The following is an 18,944-nucleotide window of genomic DNA, read 5'->3' on the forward strand; positions in this document are numbered from 1 at the left end:
TTTTTTTCGAAAAAAGTTTATTGTTACTTAGGACATTTTTAAAAACATGGCATTTATGCAGTTATATAGAGAATTTTTCATTTTTCTTTAAAATACAGTTTCTTCAGTTAAATTAAGCTAAAAGCAGGATAAAACCATCACAGTTAAAAGTTGTGCAGGACCGGGGTGACTCCCTATCAAGTCCGGAGTCATCCTGTCCTCCCAAACAGTGATGGCGCTCAGCGGGGGTCCCCCCCTGATGCTCCTTCCCTCCTGCCTCACCCGGAGAGCCAGGCCGCCGCTGCCGGGACCTCCGTCTGTGAAGCTCCGGCTCCTCCATCCACAGAGGCGCAGGCGATTCTTCTTGGTGGCTGTGTCCTTGGCTCGCCACCTGCAGCTCCTGATGTTTTTCTTTTCGCTGCTGCCATTCGGATCACAGCCACCGGGTGTATCTGCCTGCGCCTGCTCACCAGCAGGTTTCTGAAGGTCCAAATGGCGTCTTTGATGGTGGCAAGGGTGAGCCACATCTCTGCAAAGTCTTTTCTTGTTATTTTCTGGTGGCTCACCCCGTACAGCACGAGCTGTGCATTGAGGACCTCCCCTGCTGGCAAGTGTGAGAATTGCGAGGAGCCGGCCGTTGCCCACAGGTCATCAGCAGCGCTGCACTCCCACAGCAGGTGCCTCACCGACTCCGGCGCGCCACAACCGGGTCGGGTGCAGATGGACGTTGCAGACATGCCGCGGGAGTGCATGACGGCTCTGACTGGGAGGATCCCATGAGCCGCCATCCATGACATGTCCTGAAGTCTGTTTGAGACGACAGGGTGACTCACGTTGCGCCATACTGTGGTGGCGTCCCCACACAGGAGCCCGCGCACTGGAGTCACTGGTTCCTGGTCCTGAACAACGGAGATAATAAATCGATGATTAGTTAAAATCCTGTTGTCCTCTCCTTCCAGCTTAAAATGTTCTAAAAATTTCTGTATAAAAGCATAAGCCGGTGGGAGATTAAAAGCCACAGGGATTTTAAAATCAGTTTTAATCACGTTCAACTTTCTTAAATAGGTGCCCATCCAGAATCTACTCATTGAATTTGACTTTTGATTTGTGGAAATGTTTAGTGCTTATTTGAGGTGAGTGCTGGTGTAAAAACTGCCTTAAAACAAATATAGATCTGGAACTCCTTTCCCTCCTTTCTCCTTTGGTCTCTTCATGATTTCCCTTCTCAGTCTTTCCCACCTGGAGTTCCAGATAAAATAAAAAATGGCTCGTTGCAGTTCTAAAAACATTCTCCTAGGAGGGATAAAAACAGAACTGGTTAGTAAAAACGGGTAAAATCACAGCTTTGATGATTAAAATCTTGCCTTCGAGCGTCAGCGCTCTTAGTCCCCAAAATCCTAATCTTTGATTTACTTTCCTGACTTTCTCTATCCAGTTTATCTCTCCTCCTCCATTCTTATCAAATTTCACACCTAGTATTTTTAACTCTTCCTGTACTGCTTCAAACTGCAATCCTGTCTTTTCACTGTTCTTCCATGGGCCATAAAATTACGATTGTTTTTTCTTTGTTTAGTTTTGAACCTGATGATTTCCCGAACCACTCTGTTAGCTGTAAAACCCTCTCCACTGATAAAAGATCTGCGCATAAAATGTTAAAATCATCCATATATAAAAGACATTTGGCTTCCTGCCCTCCACTCCCCGGTATCTTGACTCCTAAAATCTGTGGGTCCCTTCTCAAGACCTGCGCCAGCGGTTCGATGCAGGCCACGTAAAGGAGGGCAGATAACGGACACCCCTGACGGACACCGCAGTTCACTTCCACTGCTTTTGTCAAAAACCCGTTAACCAGAAATCTGCTGGAGATATCTTGATACAGCAGTCCCACCCACGCTACAAACCTCCCTGGAAAACCCATTTTTTTACTGGAAGAGGTACTGGTGCGAGACCCGATCAAAAGCTTTCTCAAAATCTAAATTTAGGACTATCAGCCGAATGTTTCTGTCTCTCGCAAAACAGATGGTGTCCGTGATCTTCCTCCCCGGCACGGCGCAGGCTTGATCCGGGTGGATTAAATCCCCCAACACTCTGCACATTCTAGCTGCTAAAACCTTGCTAAAAAGCTTGCAATCTACGTTTAAAAGTGTGATGGGCCTCCAGTTTTTTAAGTCCGTTTTGTCTTTATCTTTATGTAAAAGTGTCACTATTCCTGTTCTAAAACTACCGGGGAGTGTGTCTAGTTTGCTAAAATCCGTAAAAACAACAATTAAATCTGGTGCTAAAATGTCCCAAAAAGTCAGATAAAATTCTAAAGGGAGTCCATCAGAGCCTGGAGATTTTCCTCTTTTAAAACCTTTCAATGATTCTAAAAGCTCTAAAAGGGTAAAATCCTGCTCTAAAAAACTACTTTCTGTGATACTTTTTTTCAATAAAATCCAAAGTTTCTTTTATGTTGTCTTCGTTTACTGTTTTTTCTGCGTATATTCACCATAAAATTTTTCAATCACTTTTTTCTTTTCTTCTATATCTGATGCGATGTTTCCATTGTCTGATTTTGATTCAGGAATGAAACTTGGATTGTTTATAATTCTCTTTAAAAAGTATCTGGTGCATTTTTCTCCTTCTATTTCTCTTTCTCCGCTTCTTAAAATGACTCCCTTACTCTTTATTTCTGCTAAAATGCTTATTTCTTATTTTACTTCTCTTATTTCTTTATTAAAATTCGAACCTTGTTGGTTTAAAATACCTTTGTAATCTCTTCTGCAGCCCCATGATGCATCTCTGTTCTTTCTTCTTTTTGTTTTTCCCAGCCAGTCGAAAGAAAGTCTGGCCGACCAGAACCTGGTCTTCCAGCAGGGAACGGTTGAGTTTCCACAGACCTCTCCTGGTCGTGAAGCCCTCCTCTCCAGGATGCATGGTTCTAAAAGAGTCCGTCAATTTAAAATCCCTAACTATTCTTTGTAATAAAAGCGATGTTTTGTCAAACTTAAAATCCTGCTTGTCTCTTTTCCTATCTTTTCTCGTTAAAATACAATTAAAATCCCCCCCAACTATTAAAGGCTTTCTTCCTAGCATGTGGGGCTGCAGTTCCTCTAAAAAGTCATACCTGTCATGTTTATCACTAAAACCATAAATATTTAAGAGGTTAAAATCCTGTCCGTTAAAAGTCAGATTTGCTAAAAGTGCTCGTCCATCTCACCCAGTGGCGGAGCTAGACTTTTTTTCAAGGGGTGGCCAAAAGGTGAGCAAGGCTTTATCAGAGGGGTCCATATACAAATGTACCGTTACATGGAACGAAAGGAAAAAATATTTGTTTCCTTTCATTCAAAATTAATATAACTAGTTAGGTTATAATTCAAAGCTTTCATATGACATAGCCTACTTACATTTCAGTCAGTATAAAACTTTTTTTCACATATTCTTACCACACATTTCAAGCAAGAGCTGGGAGATATAAAACATTACAGGGCAGCATGTGCACTAAAACATATGTTAGGAGGAAGGCCCATGTTGAAAATGTTCTTCAACATGTCTGAAACACGATCTATCAGCACTAGCATGGCTAATATAATAAACGAGGCACTACACAGCGGTGCACAACCATTTTTTTTTCTTTTTAAAAATGTATGACAAGTGCCGCCTCTCATTAGGAAGGAAAAAGTGGTTACTGCTGAGCGGTAAAATGTAAATACCTGCAAAACTCCTCGACGGTGTAACTCTAGGAGTGCTCAAGTCCAATCCTCGAGAGCTACCGTCCTGCAACATTTAGATGCAGCCTTACTCCAGCAGACCGAGAGCAGCTCTGAACAGGTCTGGTAATGAGCCATTCATTTGATTCAGGTGTGTTGGAGCAGGGATGCATCTCAATGAACAGCGTCGGGCTGCCTTCAGGGACAGTCGGAAATTTCCTGGCAAATCTTTGCCGATCTCATAAGTATTTTAAAATTACCATTTCCAGTGGGGTGGCAGTAGGGTTGGCAAGGGCTCTGTTGGGGGTGGCAAGTGCCACCCCGGCCACCCCTCTGGCTCCGCCACTGCTCTCACCACAGTGCTGCCCTTCACCAAGATGTGCGGGTTGTTAATTAAAATGGCCACACCGTCATTTTTATTTTTATTAGAGCCGCTCCAGATGGACGGTCGTGGCCATAAATCCTGCCACCGGGTGTAATGTTTTAAAAACGGGAGTGCACATTCCTGTAATAAAAACACATCTGACTGTACGGAGATTAAAAAGGATAAAACACTCTGTGCTCTAACTCGCGACTTCACACTTCTAACAATTATAGTTGAGAAGGTGAGAGCCATGAGTGTAGAAGCTATTTCTCCATTATTTTTAGTTAAAGTTTAGAACGTAGATTATTCAATTTATTTTGTTTGTTTTTTAGTTAATTTATAATTAGAATGTTTATTTTGTTTTCTAAATAAGTTTTTGGTTAGTAATTCACTTAATTAGTTAATTGATTTCAGTTTGGGAAGTGGGTGTGTTTCACAGTATAAATATGTAGCGTTTAGATGAGTCTTGGTCACGTGGGTGGTCATATGGTTTTTTACCGGTCGGTCAGTCTGTCTGTTTGTTCGTCATCAGTCAAGTTTATCAATCAGAAAAGATGCAGGAGTTAGGGCAGGTTGTCCACAGCCTGTAACTTGTTCTTGGTTAAAGGCCGAATAAAGCAAACAAAGAATTGCATTTTGACTGTTTGACCTTTTGTTTGGACTGTGTAAACCAAAACCCACGATGCACAGTATTGGCTGTTTGAATTTATTTTATTTTTCTTTGGTCATTTTTTGAGATTTGAATTTTTTCAATTTTTGGAATTAAGTTCGGGACAAATAGTCAATACATTTCAAGTAAAAAACCTGACCTTGGCTTTGATACGACCTCAAGTAAGAAACCGGATCCTGGAGTTTAATCAACGCTCTCAAGTCTGCGGATGGGTGGATGACTCCATAAAGTTTGGAGGAACTACTTCCTTTGTTCTCTGGACGCCGAAAGCAGGAGGAAGCGGCCACGCCCACAAGCCATGAAGGTGCTTCACCTCCAAGCTCTAAACGCTCATGTCTTTCTTCAGTGACAGCGGTATGTACAATGATTGCTAATGCTGTAAAGGAAAACGGCCAAACGACAGGAGTTTGATGATAGCGATCATCGTTACCGTACAAGTTCGTCAACATGATGAATGAAAGACTGAGTTAATGCGCTGCACCTTTACGCACAGCCAGTGGCTTTAAAAAGAAAGGAAAGTTACAGACAAAACGACAAGGAGTTTAGTGTTTTCCTAAAATGTCTGATGTGTTGAAAGCACAATTAAGAGTGATTTGGAGATTTCATCCAAACGAAGTATTAAACTGACTGAGAAAGGCTTTATGTCTTAAATAAAAACGTGCCAAGATAAAAGAAATGCTAAATTGAAACAAGCAAGACGAATAATGGACGATTTAAATGTTTTGATGGAGTCAAATGACAAAGCTGACTCAGTGAATTCTCTTCTTGCTACATTTATTCAGTGTTCTCAGGAAGCAGAGGCGTCTCATAAAAACTTAACTTGCCACTCCCCTCTGATGAACTCAAGAAACAAAACAAACATTTTCAGAATGAAACGAGTTCTTATCACGAGTTTACTGAGCTTGTCAGGGGCTGGTTGTGTGAACGGGATGCGCCCTTTGTGCAATCAAGTGCAGATGATCAAGACAAGAATGATGTTGATAACGCAATTAATCCTGAAGACAGCACTTCCAATGTGCGCTTTGTAAAGTCCAAGTCCGGCTCTCAGGTGTCCCGTGTCTCCTCTACATCTTCGGCTCGCATTAAGGCGGAGGCCGAGAGCACGGCGCTGCTGGACTCAAAAAGAAACATCAGCTGGAAGCGCTGGAGGAAAAGCTAAAACAAGAAAAGAGCAACTAGAACTTAAGACTGAGTTAGCGGCTGCTAACGCGAAACTTCGTGTGTTGGAAATAAATTCAGTGTGGCTCAAAATGTTCTGATGGCATGAAAACATATATTGAAAAACGCAATTCCAATTCGGCGCTTGATCCTTGTGCCAAAGCATTCGTTCCAGAGAGAATAATGAACGATCTTAAAATGTCTTCTGCCATCGCTGAGCAACCAGTTGTTAGGCTGAAACAAAACCACCAATCCAAAGTGTTGATAAGCCACAAAGTGTCTGTGATGTTCAGCAACTAGATCAACAAGTCAGTATTATTGACATCATGCAGCGGCAAAATGACATCACTGCCATGTTGGTTCAGCAAAACCAAAACTCTGTCTTGCCACCAAGAAACATCCCTGTTTTCGATGGCGATCCTCTTCAATATAAATTATTTATAAGAGCGTTTGAAAACAGCGTTGAGGCCAAAACGTCTAATTTGAGTGACTGTTTGCACTTTTTAGAACAATACACTAGGGGGCAGCCTAGAGACCTTGTGCATAGTTGCCAGCATTTACCATCAGATCTGGGCTATCTTAGAGCTAAAAGTCTTCTTTCTGAACATTTTGGAAACGAATATAAAATTGCACAGGCTGATATGGACAAAATTAACAACTGGCCAGCTATTAAAAATGAGGACATTAAATCACTGCAAGCATTTTCTCTGTTTCTTAAGGGATGCTCAAATTTAACAGAATATGTTACTTATTTGAAAGAACTGGACTTACCATCAAATATGAGGAACATAATCCTAAAGCTTCCCTATAAAATGAGAGAGAGCTGGAGAAATGTAGCCTGTGACCTGCAGGAACACAGGGGTCAGAGGCCATTGTTCATTGATCTGGTTGTTTTTATTGAAAAACAAGTTAAAGTTGTATCTGATCCACTGTTTGATAACATTATAGATCTTCAACAGCTCAACTCCAAAAACACCCATAGTAGCTTTACCAAACAGAAGAAAAGGGGAAATAGTTTTGCTACAAATGTTCTTGCAGTGAAAAATGAAGATCCATCTGAAAATAAGAACAAGTCCTTAAAGGGTAGCTGTTTGTATTGTCTCCTAAGTAATCATACAGTTGACAAATGCTTTAAGTTTAAAGACAAGTTGCATAAAGATAAAGTGAACTTCATTAAGGAAAAGGGAATGTGTTTTGGCTGCTTAAAAGTGGGTCACATAAGCAGAGAATGCAGAGGTCGCTTGGTCTGTTCTGTTTGTCACCAGCAGCATCCGAGTGTCCTGCACATTGACAAGGAGAGTACCGAGGTTTTCTCCAGACATCTACAGAATCCTCCAAGTACCACCTCTACAATGACTCAGACCTGTGGTCATATCAGGGTCTGTGATGAAGATAACTCAAACCCTTCTATCGTTGCAGTTCAAGTCAGGAGTCCAAAAATCAACATCACTGTGCAGACGTATGCATTTTTGGACCCAGGAAGCACAGGAACATTCTGCACTGAAAGTTTGGCCCGGAAGCTGCAACTGAAAGGTAAAAGAACAAGCATCCAGCTGCAAACAATGGGACATCAAGACATTGTGAGTACAAACATAAAGATAAAGTGAACTTGATAAAGATGATTTCATTAACCTTCCAGATGTCATGAAACAGAAACTAATGCCTGTTTCAAAGCAAAACGTTCCACAACAGGAGGACATTGACAAGTGGCCATACCTGCTAGACAGGTATGGCCTTGCAGGTCATAGATGCTGATGTAGATGCTGATGTAGATTTGCTCATTGGCACAGACGCACCTAAAGTAATGGAGCCGTGGAAGCTGATCAGCAATCAGGAGGAAGGCCCATATGCAGTTTGGACCCGAGTTGGATGGGTCATCAATGGTCCACTCCGGAGTGAAAGGAACAAAACAGGCTATCATGCTTTCACTGTAAACAGGATATCTGTTAAACATTTGGAAACAATGTTGATTGAACAATATAATCATGATTTCAATGAAAAAACATCCCAAGAACAGATTGAAATGTCTAGAGAAGATGTCAAATTCATGAATATCATGAATAATTCAGCACAATTAAAAAATGGACACTATTGTGTTGATTTGCCTTTTAAATCTGAGAGTTTCATCTTGCCTATTAATTGTTGTATTGCAGAACAATGTCTTCTGAGCCTGAAAAGAAAGTTTAACATGAAGAGCACTTTCAAGAAAGATTACATTGCATTTATGAATGACATGCTATGTAATGGATATGCTGAAATTGTACCTGATGATCAATTAATGGGCAATGAGGGAAAGGTGTGGTACATACCCCACCATGGTGTTCATCATCCCCGAAAGGGCAAATTAAGAGTACTTTTTGACTGTACTGCAACATTCAAGGGAACCTCACTGAACTGCCAGCTGCTACAAAGACCTGGTCTGACTAACTCAGTTGTGGGAGTTCTTCTGCGTTTCAGACAAGAGCCAATAGCAGTTATGGCAGATATTCAAGCCATGTTCCACCAGGTTCATGTTCCAGAGAAACACAGAGACTGTCTTCGCTTCCTCTGGTGGCCCAATGGCGACACGTCGCAAGTTCCACAAGAATATCGGATGACGGTACATCTGTTTGGAGCAGTGTCCTCCCCAAGCTGTGCAAATTATGCATTAAGAAGAACAGCAGAAGACAATGCCCAGCAGTTTCCAGCTGAAGTGGTCAGTACAATCAAGCATAATTTTTTATGTGGATGATTGCTTAAAATCTTTGGCTACAGAAGAGGAAGCAATAAAGTTTATTCAAGATTTGACATCTCTTTGCAATAAAGGAGGATTTAAGCTCTCAAAGTGGCTCAGTAATAGTCCTGCAGTTCTGCAAATGGTTTCAGACCACACCAAAGCAAAGGAAATGTTAGAAATGGATTTGGAGCTTCCAATAGAACGGGCACTTGGATTGCAGTGGTGCACTCAAAGTGACTTCTTTAAATTTAAAGCTTCCCTTCCAGAGCGATCCCACACAAGAAGAGGAATACTGTCAGTGGTGAGTTCACTGTACGATCCCTTGGGGTTTCTTGCTCCCTTCATTATCACTGCTAAATTGCTTTTACAAGAGCTCTGCAGGAGAAACCTGGGCTGGGATGATGCAGTTCACCATCATTTTTCCAAACAATGGACTGACTGGCTGGATGACCTGAAGATGATCTCAAAGTTTGAAGTGAGTCGCTGCATTAAACCTAAACATTTTTGCCCTGTTACAGCACAACTCCACCATTTCTCTGATGCCAGCCAAGTGGGGTATGGTACAGTGTCGTATGTAAGATTTCAAAGTGGGCATCATGTGCATCTGGCATTCCTCATAGGAAAGGCCAGAGTCGCTCCCCTCAAGCAGACAACCATCCCTCGACTGGAGCTCACTGCAGCTGTCCTTGCTGTTCGAATGGACCAACTGCTTCATAGAGAATTACATCTATCTGAAGATGTAATTCTGGAGGCATCTGTTTTTTGGACTGACAGCACCACTGTCCTAAAATACATTTGTAATGATGCAAAGAGGTTTCATACCTCTGTTGCAAACAGAGTGTCAATCATCAGAGAAGCTACATTAGCTAACCAATGGAGATATGTGAGTTCCAAAGACAATCCAGCGGATGAAGCATCAAGAGGGATGAGAGCAGAGGACTTCTTGGAGCACAGCAAGTGGATTGATGGTCCCGAGTTTCTGTACGAGTCTGAAAACAAATGGCCTAAGTTGGGGGTAATGTATGACTCACTTCCTGTTGCTGATTCTGAAATAAAAAAGGATGTGACTGTTAATGCTGTTGTTGAGGAGGCTAAAACCCTACCAGTTTTTTCATCTCCTACTTCTCATCCTGGATGAAGCTAAAAATATCTGTAGCCTGGGTTTTAAAGCTTAAAGAACTCCTTCAACTGTCTCGGAAAAGAAAAGAGTTTTCTGCCATGATGCATGAGTCTGCAGAAGATGCAAACATTAAAGAGCAAAAGGTGTTGCAAAGGATGCAGCAGTTTAAAACTATGTGAAAAATACCATGTTTAACATCTGAAGATTTGACTGCAGCAGAGCATTTCATTATTCTCTTTGAACATCACAGGTTTGAGCCAGAGATCAGCGCACTCAGAGCCAACAAGACCGTCTCTAAAGACAGCCAGCTGTACAGACTGGATCCAGTGATCGATGATGGAGTCCTCAGAGTGGGCGGACGTCTTAAAAGAGCTGCTATGCCATTTGAAATTAAGCATCCGGTCATCCTGTGTAAAAACATGCATGTGGCAACATTAATTCTGCGTTACATTCACCATCTGCTTGGTCATGCAGGAAGGAGCTGCATGTTGTCCAGGCTGCATCGGAAATACTGGATAATCAGTGCAAACTCTGCTGCCAGAAAGATCCTGTCTGACTGCGTCACCTGCAGAAGAATTAGAGGAAAGCTTCTAGAACAAAAAATGGCCGACTTGCCCCAGGAAAGGGTAAAACCAGGCAAACTTCCATTTTCAGATGTTGGAGTTGATTATTTTGGCCCCATTGATGTTAAGAGAGGCAGAAGTCTTCTCAAACGCTATGAAGTTTTATTTACTTGTCCAACTAGTCGTGCCGTCCATTTGGAAGTGGCTCATACCCTTGACACTGATTCTTGCATTAATGCAATTAGAAGATTCATCTGCAGGCGTGGTCCAGTCTCTTCCATCAGATCAGATAATGGCACAAATTTTGAGGGAGCCAATAGAGCGCTAAAAGAAGGTCTGGCTGCATTAAATCAGTAAAATTCAAAAGACTGGTTCAAGATGGCATAAATTGGCATTTCAATATACCTGCAGCTTCACATCATGGTGGCATCTGGGAACGTTTGATTCGTTCAGTCAGGAGTGAACTCACCTCAGTTCTAAAACAGCAGGTTTTGGATGATGAAACTCTGCAAACTGTTTTCTGTGAGGCTGAAGCCATTTTGAATGACAGACCCATCACTTTGGTCTCTGATGATCCAAATGATTTAGAAGCCCTCACACCAAATCACATCCTGATGTTATAGAGCAAACCTGTTCTGCCACCTGGACTGTTTCAGAAACAAGACCTGTATCTCAAACGCAGATGGAAGCAAGTCCAGTATATGGCTGAACTCTTTTGGAAAAGATGGATCTCTGAGTATCTGCCCTTACTGCATGAAAGTTAAAAATGGATGAGACGGAAAAGAAACATCTCTCCAGGAGACATTGTCCTGATCGCAGATGCTACTGCACCCAGAGGATGTTGGCAGATGGGGAGAGTCCTGGCAGTCAAAGCTGATGGAGGAGGACTGGTTCGTTCAGTGCAAATGCAGACCAAAAGCAGTGTGTTGGAGAGGCCAGTGACAAAGCTCTGTCTGCTCCTGGAGGCATCTGCAGACTAAAGACATTCTTATTCTTCCTACTCTATTCTATTCTTTCTTTCTTCTCTTGCAGGTTTGTCATGATGAAGATGAAGGACAAAGAATAATTTATGTCTTTGCATTAATATAGGACATTATTGAGGTTGTTAGAATAGCTCCTTTAGTTAGAGATGTAATTGTGATTTAATGCACAATTAGGGGCTGGAGTGTAGGAGCTATTTCTCCATCATTTTTAAAGTTTAGAATGTAGATTATTCAATTTATTTTGTTTGTTTTTTAGTTGATTTATAATTAGAATATTTATTTTGTTTTCTAAATAAGCTTTTGGTTAGTAATTCACTTAATTAGTTAATTGATTTCAGTTTGGGAAGTGGGTGTGTTTCACAGTATAAATATGTATCGTTTAGATGAGTCTTGGTCACGTGGGTGGTCATATGGTTTTTTACCGGTCGGTCAGTCTGTCTGTTTGTTCGTCATCAGTCAAGTTTATCAATCAGAAAAGATGCAGGAGTTAGGGCAGGTTGTCCAAAGCCTGTAACTTGTTCTTGGTTAAAGGCCGAAAAAAGCAAACAAAGAATTGCATTTTGACTGTTTGACCTTTTGTTTGGACTGTGTAAACCAAAACCCACGATGCACAGTATTGGCTGTTTGAATGTATTTTATTTTTCTTTGGTCATTTTTTGAGATTTGAATTTTTTTGATTTTTGGAATTAAGTTCGGGACAAATAGTCAATACAATGAGTATTATGGTTAAAAACAGGTAAGACATTATAAAGGAATAAAACAGTTAAAACGGTACAAACAGGCAGGTCTTTAACGCCGGGTTCAGACACTGTCCTGTGAACGGAGCTAGTCCTCCGCCCCGCATGGGTGAATGGGGCAGGCCGGAGCTCCGATCCCCGTTCGGACTCTTGGTTTTGGTTGTTTTTCTAAAGCCTCATTTGGGTCCTTCGGGGTTGATTGGTGAGCAAGTTCTAAAAAGGAGGCCTGGCTGAATGAGTCAGAGGGGGAGAACATGGATTCCTCCCCAAGTGAACTGAAGAGTTCCTCCATTCTCCCCCTCTTCTCCGCCGTGTTGGTGACGTCAGGCGGGGACTCCAATGCCGGCCTCTTGGCCAGCTGGGCGTCGGGGAGGGGGGCATCATCGCTGCTGTCCCTCTGGGACTCCTCAGAGTCCGAGCTAGCTCCGCCTTCGGTCTGCATCTCCCCCACCCCTCGCTGGATGTTTCGAGTTGGGGGGTGGGGGCTTCCTTCCCCTCCCCACTTCCCGCCAATTTCTCCTCTCCTCCTCCAATCAGAGGGCTTGGCGGGAAATTTGAATTTTCTGGCCCAGCAACGCCGACTTGTTCCGTTACATTTCCTGTTTCCGTTACTTTACCTTTTTTTAGTTTATTTGCAAACGACTTTGGACAGTATCTGAACAAATGGTCCTGTTCTCCGCACAAGTTACATTTCCGCCCGTTCGTACATTCCTCAAAAGTGTGTCCCACCTCTCTACACTTACCGCAGAAGACTTTATCGCAAGTTTCGGCCAGATGACCGTGTTTGCCGCACTTTCGACACAACTTCGGTTGGCCCTGGTAATGAATGTAGCCTCTGTTCTCCCCCAGGACTATCATGGATGGGAGATGTTTCAGGCCCTGGAAGCCCTGGGGGTCATCCCACTGCTTAATGGGGACCCTCCAAGCGCAATTCCAGATGCCGTCCGCATCCCGCACCTTCATAGCCTGGCCTTTCACAGTGCAAAATCTACCCAGCCACATACAGATGTCTTCGGCACTGACAGTCTCATTGAACATCCTGACAATCACCGTTTTCAGGGAGTTGTCAGTCAGTTTCTCGACGTCAAATGCCGAAAACTGGTTTTCGCATTCTCAAAACGGGTCCAAAAATCTTTTAAAAGTGCGGCGGAAGCAAAACTGAGGTCGTATCCCTTGTTGAAAGGCAGGGTAAGGATACAATTCAGGTCATCTGGCCGAAACTTTAGCGTTTGCTGAATCAATTTTCTGGAAAAATCCAATCTCGTCAGTCCGGTGTCCTTTCCTCGGTCGTTAAATAAAAAGCGGACGCTGTGGTGCCTCCGCATGCCGGCATGGCTAGCCGCCATGGTGGAGGCACCACCGTGAGAGATGAAACGCTAAAACCTTTACTAAAATCTAATAAATAAATAAATAAATGGTCAATAAATAAGTAAAACCGTAAAAACACAAATAAAAAACGACCTAAAAGGATGAGGTATTTTATACTAGAGTAGTGAAAAACAACTTAACCTGGGACAGATTCTATTTACCTCTAAATCAGTGGTAACAGCCAAGTCACAAAGACTACCGCTATTACCACCCAAAGGAGGTGTTCGATGTTAAAATCCTGCTCTCCTCTCCTTCCAGCTTAAAATGTTCTAAAAAACTCTGTATAAAAGCATAAGACGGTGGGAGGTTAAAAGCCACAGGGGTTCTAAAATCACTTTTTAAAAGTTTTAATTTTCTTAAATATGATCCCATCCAAAACCTTGTCATAGCATTTGACTTTTCATTTGTGGAGATGTTTAGGGCTTGTTTAAAATGGGTGCTGGTATAAAAGCTGCCTAGAAATAAAAACAGATCTGGAACTCCTTTCCCTCCCTTTTCTTTCGGTTTAAACATTATGTCTCTTTTCAATCTTTCCCACTTGGAGTTCCAGATAAAATTAAAAAATGGCTCTTTGCAGCGCTAAAAACACTCTCCTAGGAGGGATAAAAACAGAACTGGTTAGTAAAAACAGAGGTAAAATCACATCTTTGACTATTAAAATCTTTCCTTCTATTGTTAAGCTTCTCATTTCCCAAAACCCCAGTCTTTGTTTTACTCTTTTTATTATATCCGTCCAGTTTGTCTCTCCCCCTCCATTTTTGTCAAATTATACTCCTAGTATTTTTTGTTCGTCTTGTATCTGCAGTTGTATTTTTGTCTTGTCACTATTTTTCCATGGGCCGTAAAATTGCGCTTTCGTTTTTTCTTTGTTTAGTTTTGAACCCGACGCTTTCCCGAACCACTCTGTTAACTGTAAAAGCCTCTCCACTGATAAAAGATCTGTACATAAAATGTTACAATCATCCATATATAAAAGACATTTGGCCTCCTGCCCTCCACTCCCCGGTATCTTGACTCCTAAAATCTGTGGGTCCCTTCTCAAGACCTGCGCCAGCGGTTCGATGCAGGCCACGTAGAGGAGGGCAGATAACGGACACCCCTGACGGACACCGCAGTTCATTTTCACTGCTTTTGTCAGAAACCCGTTAGCTAGGAATCTGCTGGAGATATCTCGATACAGCAGTCCCACCTACGCTACAAACCTCCCTGGAAATCCCTTTTTTCGCAGTACCTGGAAAAGGTACTGGTGCGAGACCCGATCAAAAGCTTTCTCAAAATCTAAATTTAGGACTATCAGCCGAATGTTTCTGTCTCTCGCAAAACAGATGGTGTCTCAGATCAGTACCAGGCTGTCCATGATCTTCCTCTCTGGCACGGCGCAGGCTTGATCCGGGTGGATTAGATCCCCCAACACTCGGCGCATCCTAGCTGCTAAAATCTTGCTAAAAAGCTTACAATCTACTTTTAAAAGTGTGATGGGCCTCCAGTTTTTGTAAGTCCGTTTTGTTATTATCTTTATGTAAAAGCGTCACTATTCCTGTTCTAAAACTACGGGGGAGTGTGTCTAGTTTGCTAAAATCCGTAAAAACAACAATTAAATCTGGTGCTAAAATGTCCCAAAAAGTCTGATAAAATTCTAAAGGGAGTCCATCAGGGCCTGGAGATTTTCCTTTTAAAACCTTTCAATGATTCTAAAAGCTCTAAAAGGGTAAAATCCTGCTCTAAAAAACTACTTTCTGTGATACTTTTTTCAATAAAATCCAAAGTTTCTCTTATGTTGTCTTCGTTTACTGTTTTTTCTGCATATATTCACCATAAAATGTTTCAATTACTTTCTTCTTTTCCTCTATCTCTGTTACTATGTTGCCATTGTTTGATTTCAGTTCAGGAATAAAACTTTGATTATTTATTATTTTCTTAAAAAAGTATCTGGTACATTTTTTTCCTTCTTCTATTTCTCTTTCTCTACTTCTTAAAATGACTCCCTTACTTTTATTTCTGCTAAAATGCTCATTTCTTTTTTTACTTCTCTTATTTCTTTATTAAAATCCAAACCATGTTGATTTAAAAAATAATACCTTTGTAATCTCTTCTGGAGCCCCATCATGCATCTCTGTTCTTTCTTCTTTTTGTTTTTCCCTGCCAGTCGGAAGAAAGTCTGGGTCCTACCCTTCACCATCTCCCACCACTGTGCTCGTGTATCGTACAGGTCTTGGAGGGTCTGCCACTCGCGGTACCGCTCCCGGTACTGGCCGACCAGAACCTGGTCCTCCAGCAGGGAGCGGTTGAGTTTCCACAGACCTCTCCCTGTCTTCGCACCTGAAGGGAGTGAAAGCGTGCAGGACAGAAGGAGGTGATCGGAAAAGAAAACCGGTGACAATCTAGCATCGGTTAGGGCGCAATCCCAGATGAAGAAATAATCGATGCGAGAGGCTTTAGAGCTGTCATCACTGACCCAGGTGAAGCCCTCCTCTCCAGGATGCATAGTTCTAAAACAGTCCATCAATTTAAAATCCCTAACTATTCTTTGTAATAAAAGCGATGTTTTGTCAAACTTAAAATCCTGCTTGTCTCCTTTCCTATCTTTTCTCGTTAAAATGCAATTAAAATCCCCCCCAACTATTAAAGGCTTTCTTCCTAGCATGTGGGGCTGCAGTTCCTCTAAAAAGTCATACCCGGCATGTTTATCACTAAAACCATAAATATTTAAGAGGTTAAAATCCTGTCCGTTAAAAGTCAGATTTGCTAAAAGTGCTCGTCCCTCTTTCACCACAGTGCTGCCCTTCACCAAGATGTGTGGGTTGTTAATTAAAATGGCCACGCCGTCATTTTTGTTTTCGTTTGAGCCGCTCCATATTGACGGTCGTGGCCATAATCCTGCCACCGGGTGTAGTTCTTTAAAAACGAGAGTGCACATTCTTGTAATAAAAACACATCCGACTGAACGGAGCTTAAAAAGGATAAAACACTCTGCGCTTTAACTTGCGACTTCACACTTCTAACATTAATGGTTGAGAAGGTGAGAGCCATGAGTATTATGGTTAAAAACAGGTAAGACATTTTAAAGGAATAAAACGGTTATCAGTACGAACGGGCGTGTCCTTAATTAGCGCCTAGCTCAGAGACTGTCCTGTGGACGGAGCTCGTCCTCCGCCCCGTATGGGTGTACGGGGCAGGCCGGAGCTCCGGTCCCCCTCCGGACTCTCGGGTTTGGTCTTTTTTCTAAAGCCGGTACCTTATTTGGGTCCTTCGGGGTTGATTGGTGAGCAAGTTCTAAAAAGGAGGCCTGGCTGTCCCCGTTTCCCGCCAATTTCTCCTCTCCTCCTCAAATCAGAAGGCTTGGCGGGAAATTTGAATTTTCCGGCCCAGCAACGCCGACTTGTTCCGTTACATTTTCTATTTCCGTAACTTTACCTTTTTTTAGTTTATTTGCAAACGACTTTGGTCCTGTTCTCCGCACAAGTTACATTTCCGCCCGTTCGTACATTCATCAAACGTGTGTCCCACCTCTCTACACTTACCGCAGAAGACTTTATCGCAAGTTTCGGCCAGATGACCGTGTTCGCCGCACTTTCGACACAACTTCGGTTGGCCCTGGTAATGAATGTAGCCTCTGTTCTCCCCCAGGACTATCATGGATGGGAGATGTTTCAGGCCCTGGAAGCCCTGGGGGTCATCCCACTGCTTAGTGGGGACCCGCCAAGCGCAATTCCAGATGCCGTCCGCATCCCGCACCTTCATAGCCTGGCCTTTTACAGTGCAAAATCTACCTAGCCACATACAGATGTCTTCGGCACTGACAGTCTCATTGAACATCCTGACAATCACCGTTTTCAAGGAGTTGTCAGTCAGTTTCTCGACGTCAAATGCCAAAAACTGGGTTTTTCCGTTCTCAAACCGGGTCCAAAAATCCTTTAAAAGCGCGGCGGAAACAAAACTTATGTCGTATCCCTTGTTGAAAAGGCAGGGTCAGGGTACAGTTCAGGTCATCTGGCCGAAACTTTAGCGTTTGTTGTATCAGTTTTCGGGAAAAATCTAGTCTCGTCAGTCCAGTGTCCTTTCCTCGGTCATTAAATAAAAAGCGGACGCTGTGGTGCCTCCGCATGCCGGCATGGCTAGCCGCCATGGTGGAGGCACCACCGTGAGAGAGGAAACGCTAAAACCTTTACTAAAATCTAATAAATAAATAAATAAATAGTCAATAAATAAGTAAAACCGTAAAAACACGAATAAAAAACGACCTAAAAGGATGAGGTATTTTACACTAGAGTAGTGGAACTCAACCTGGGACAGATTCTATTTACCTCAAAATCAGTGGTAACAGCCAAGTCACAAAGACTACCGCTATTACCACCCAAAGGAGGTGATCGCTGTCTCAGCCAGAAGGCCGAGAAGCGATTTTGCATCACTGTCATGCGATTGACGCAACTCAAAAAAAGAATTTGGACAATTTTTCAACATTTTTTTTTACTGTGACGTTAATACATGTATTTCATTTCTGGTTTGTGTTTTCATTTAGGATACATTGCATAGGGAATGTGAAGTTGGCTATTTTATATCTCACCTAAATCTGTCTTCAAGTTGTAAGAGATAATTGACCTTGGTTGGGGTTTTGGGTTGACAGGCAGCAAAAAAGTAGCAATTTTTAAATCCAAAACTTGATTAGACTGAGGTTTTTCATTCCAAAACTTCATAAAGACAATAATAAGTGAAGTTTAACCTTCAAATCCATTTCTAGTAGTTTAATATTTTCATTAACATTAAATGGGGGATGCACTGTTCCTGGAGGTACTGCAATACCAGGTCGATGCGTGGAGTGGACGGAGCAAGCCCCTATTCCATCTCCCTGTTCCAAAAATCAATTTAATATATGGTCCCCGGGTAGGGGACGTATCAGATATTAAACTGATAAGAACAGATACTACACTTGATCTTAGCCAAAAGGCCGAGAAGCGATACCACAGTTTGGGTGAGGAAACCATATAAATCGGATCCACCCCATTCTGACTAACAGTTTGTTAAGAAACTTTAAAATTTTATCACTCAGAAAACAAGTAGTAGAAATAGAAATTGTTGTTTGTTAATCACTGATGTTTTGCAGTAGAAAATAAAGATGAATGAGCCAAATGAAACTACGAGTTTGTGTGAAGAAGAAACCAGTGTGCTTTGTTTCTGGTCACATGATAGGATAGGGAGCCTGTAGGCTGAAAGTCGACTAAACTAAAGTATTAATTCTCCTTATACAGACCTTTGGGTATAGCTGTTATACCCTAAATGATTGCTATTCAAGCCATTGGATTTACATTTTAATACACTGAATGCAGCTGCATGGTTGAAATTAATGAAGCCTTTCAGGGTTTTTGGCTCTACAGAACGAGCTGACAGCGGCCTCTAGTGGAGAGTTAGAACCTGCTCACCAAAAACTGAACATTGAGTTTTCTTAAGTAAGTTTATACATAAAATGATACAAGAGAATATTCTTGCCATTTTTAATTATTTTTTAGGGGCAGTCAGGCCTTCAGATGCTCATATACAAATAAAGTTATTATAAAATTTAAAATTTATGAAAATAAGTAGGATTTTTGGGCATTACAGTT

The 18,944-nt window shown here is 42.1% G+C and overlaps 1 protein-coding gene and 1 non-coding gene across 2 annotated transcripts; both read right to left on the reverse strand.

Moving 5' to 3' along the window:
- Positions 1 to 189: 189 nt before the first annotated feature.
- On the reverse strand, positions 190 to 17,163 carry LOC129369282 (uncharacterized). The gene is made up of 3 exons (XM_055044696.1): positions 16,869 to 17,163; positions 16,583 to 16,671; positions 190 to 878 (listed from the first exon to the last, which is right to left on the reverse strand). The coding sequence occupies exons 1-3, from the start codon at positions 17,161 to 17,163 to the stop codon at positions 258 to 260; spliced, it is 1,005 nt and encodes a 334-aa protein (XP_054900671.1). The 3' UTR covers positions 190 to 257.
- Positions 17,164 to 18,113: 950 nt separating this feature from the next.
- On the reverse strand, positions 18,114 to 18,304 carry LOC129369298 (U2 spliceosomal RNA). Its single transcript, XR_008606937.1, has one exon. It is a non-coding gene; the product is annotated as a U2 spliceosomal RNA (small nuclear RNA).
- Positions 18,305 to 18,944: the final 640 nt, after the last annotated feature.

The sequence above is a fragment of the Poeciliopsis prolifica genome, unplaced genomic scaffold, assembly GCF_027474105.1.
Source record: "Poeciliopsis prolifica strain line A6 unplaced genomic scaffold, Auburn_PproV2 SCAFFOLD020, whole genome shotgun sequence".
Classification (NCBI taxonomy): Eukaryota; Metazoa; Chordata; class Actinopteri; order Cyprinodontiformes; family Poeciliidae; genus Poeciliopsis; species Poeciliopsis prolifica.

Excerpts from the sequence above, each read along its gene's own strand:
- LOC129369282 (XM_055044696.1), bottom strand. The coding sequence starts at position 17,163 with ATGTTCAATGAGACTGTCAGTGCCGAAGACATCTGTATGTGGCTAGGT. Across the intron at positions 16,672-16,868 it reads TTGCGATAAAGTCTTCTGCG|GAGGAGAGGAGAAATTGGCG; the intron begins GTAAGTGTAGAG and ends TTCTGATTTGAG. Across the intron at positions 879-16,582 it reads CCCCGAAGGACCCAAATAAG|GACCAGGAACCAGTGACTCC; the intron begins GTACCGGCTTTA and ends TCCGTTGTTCAG.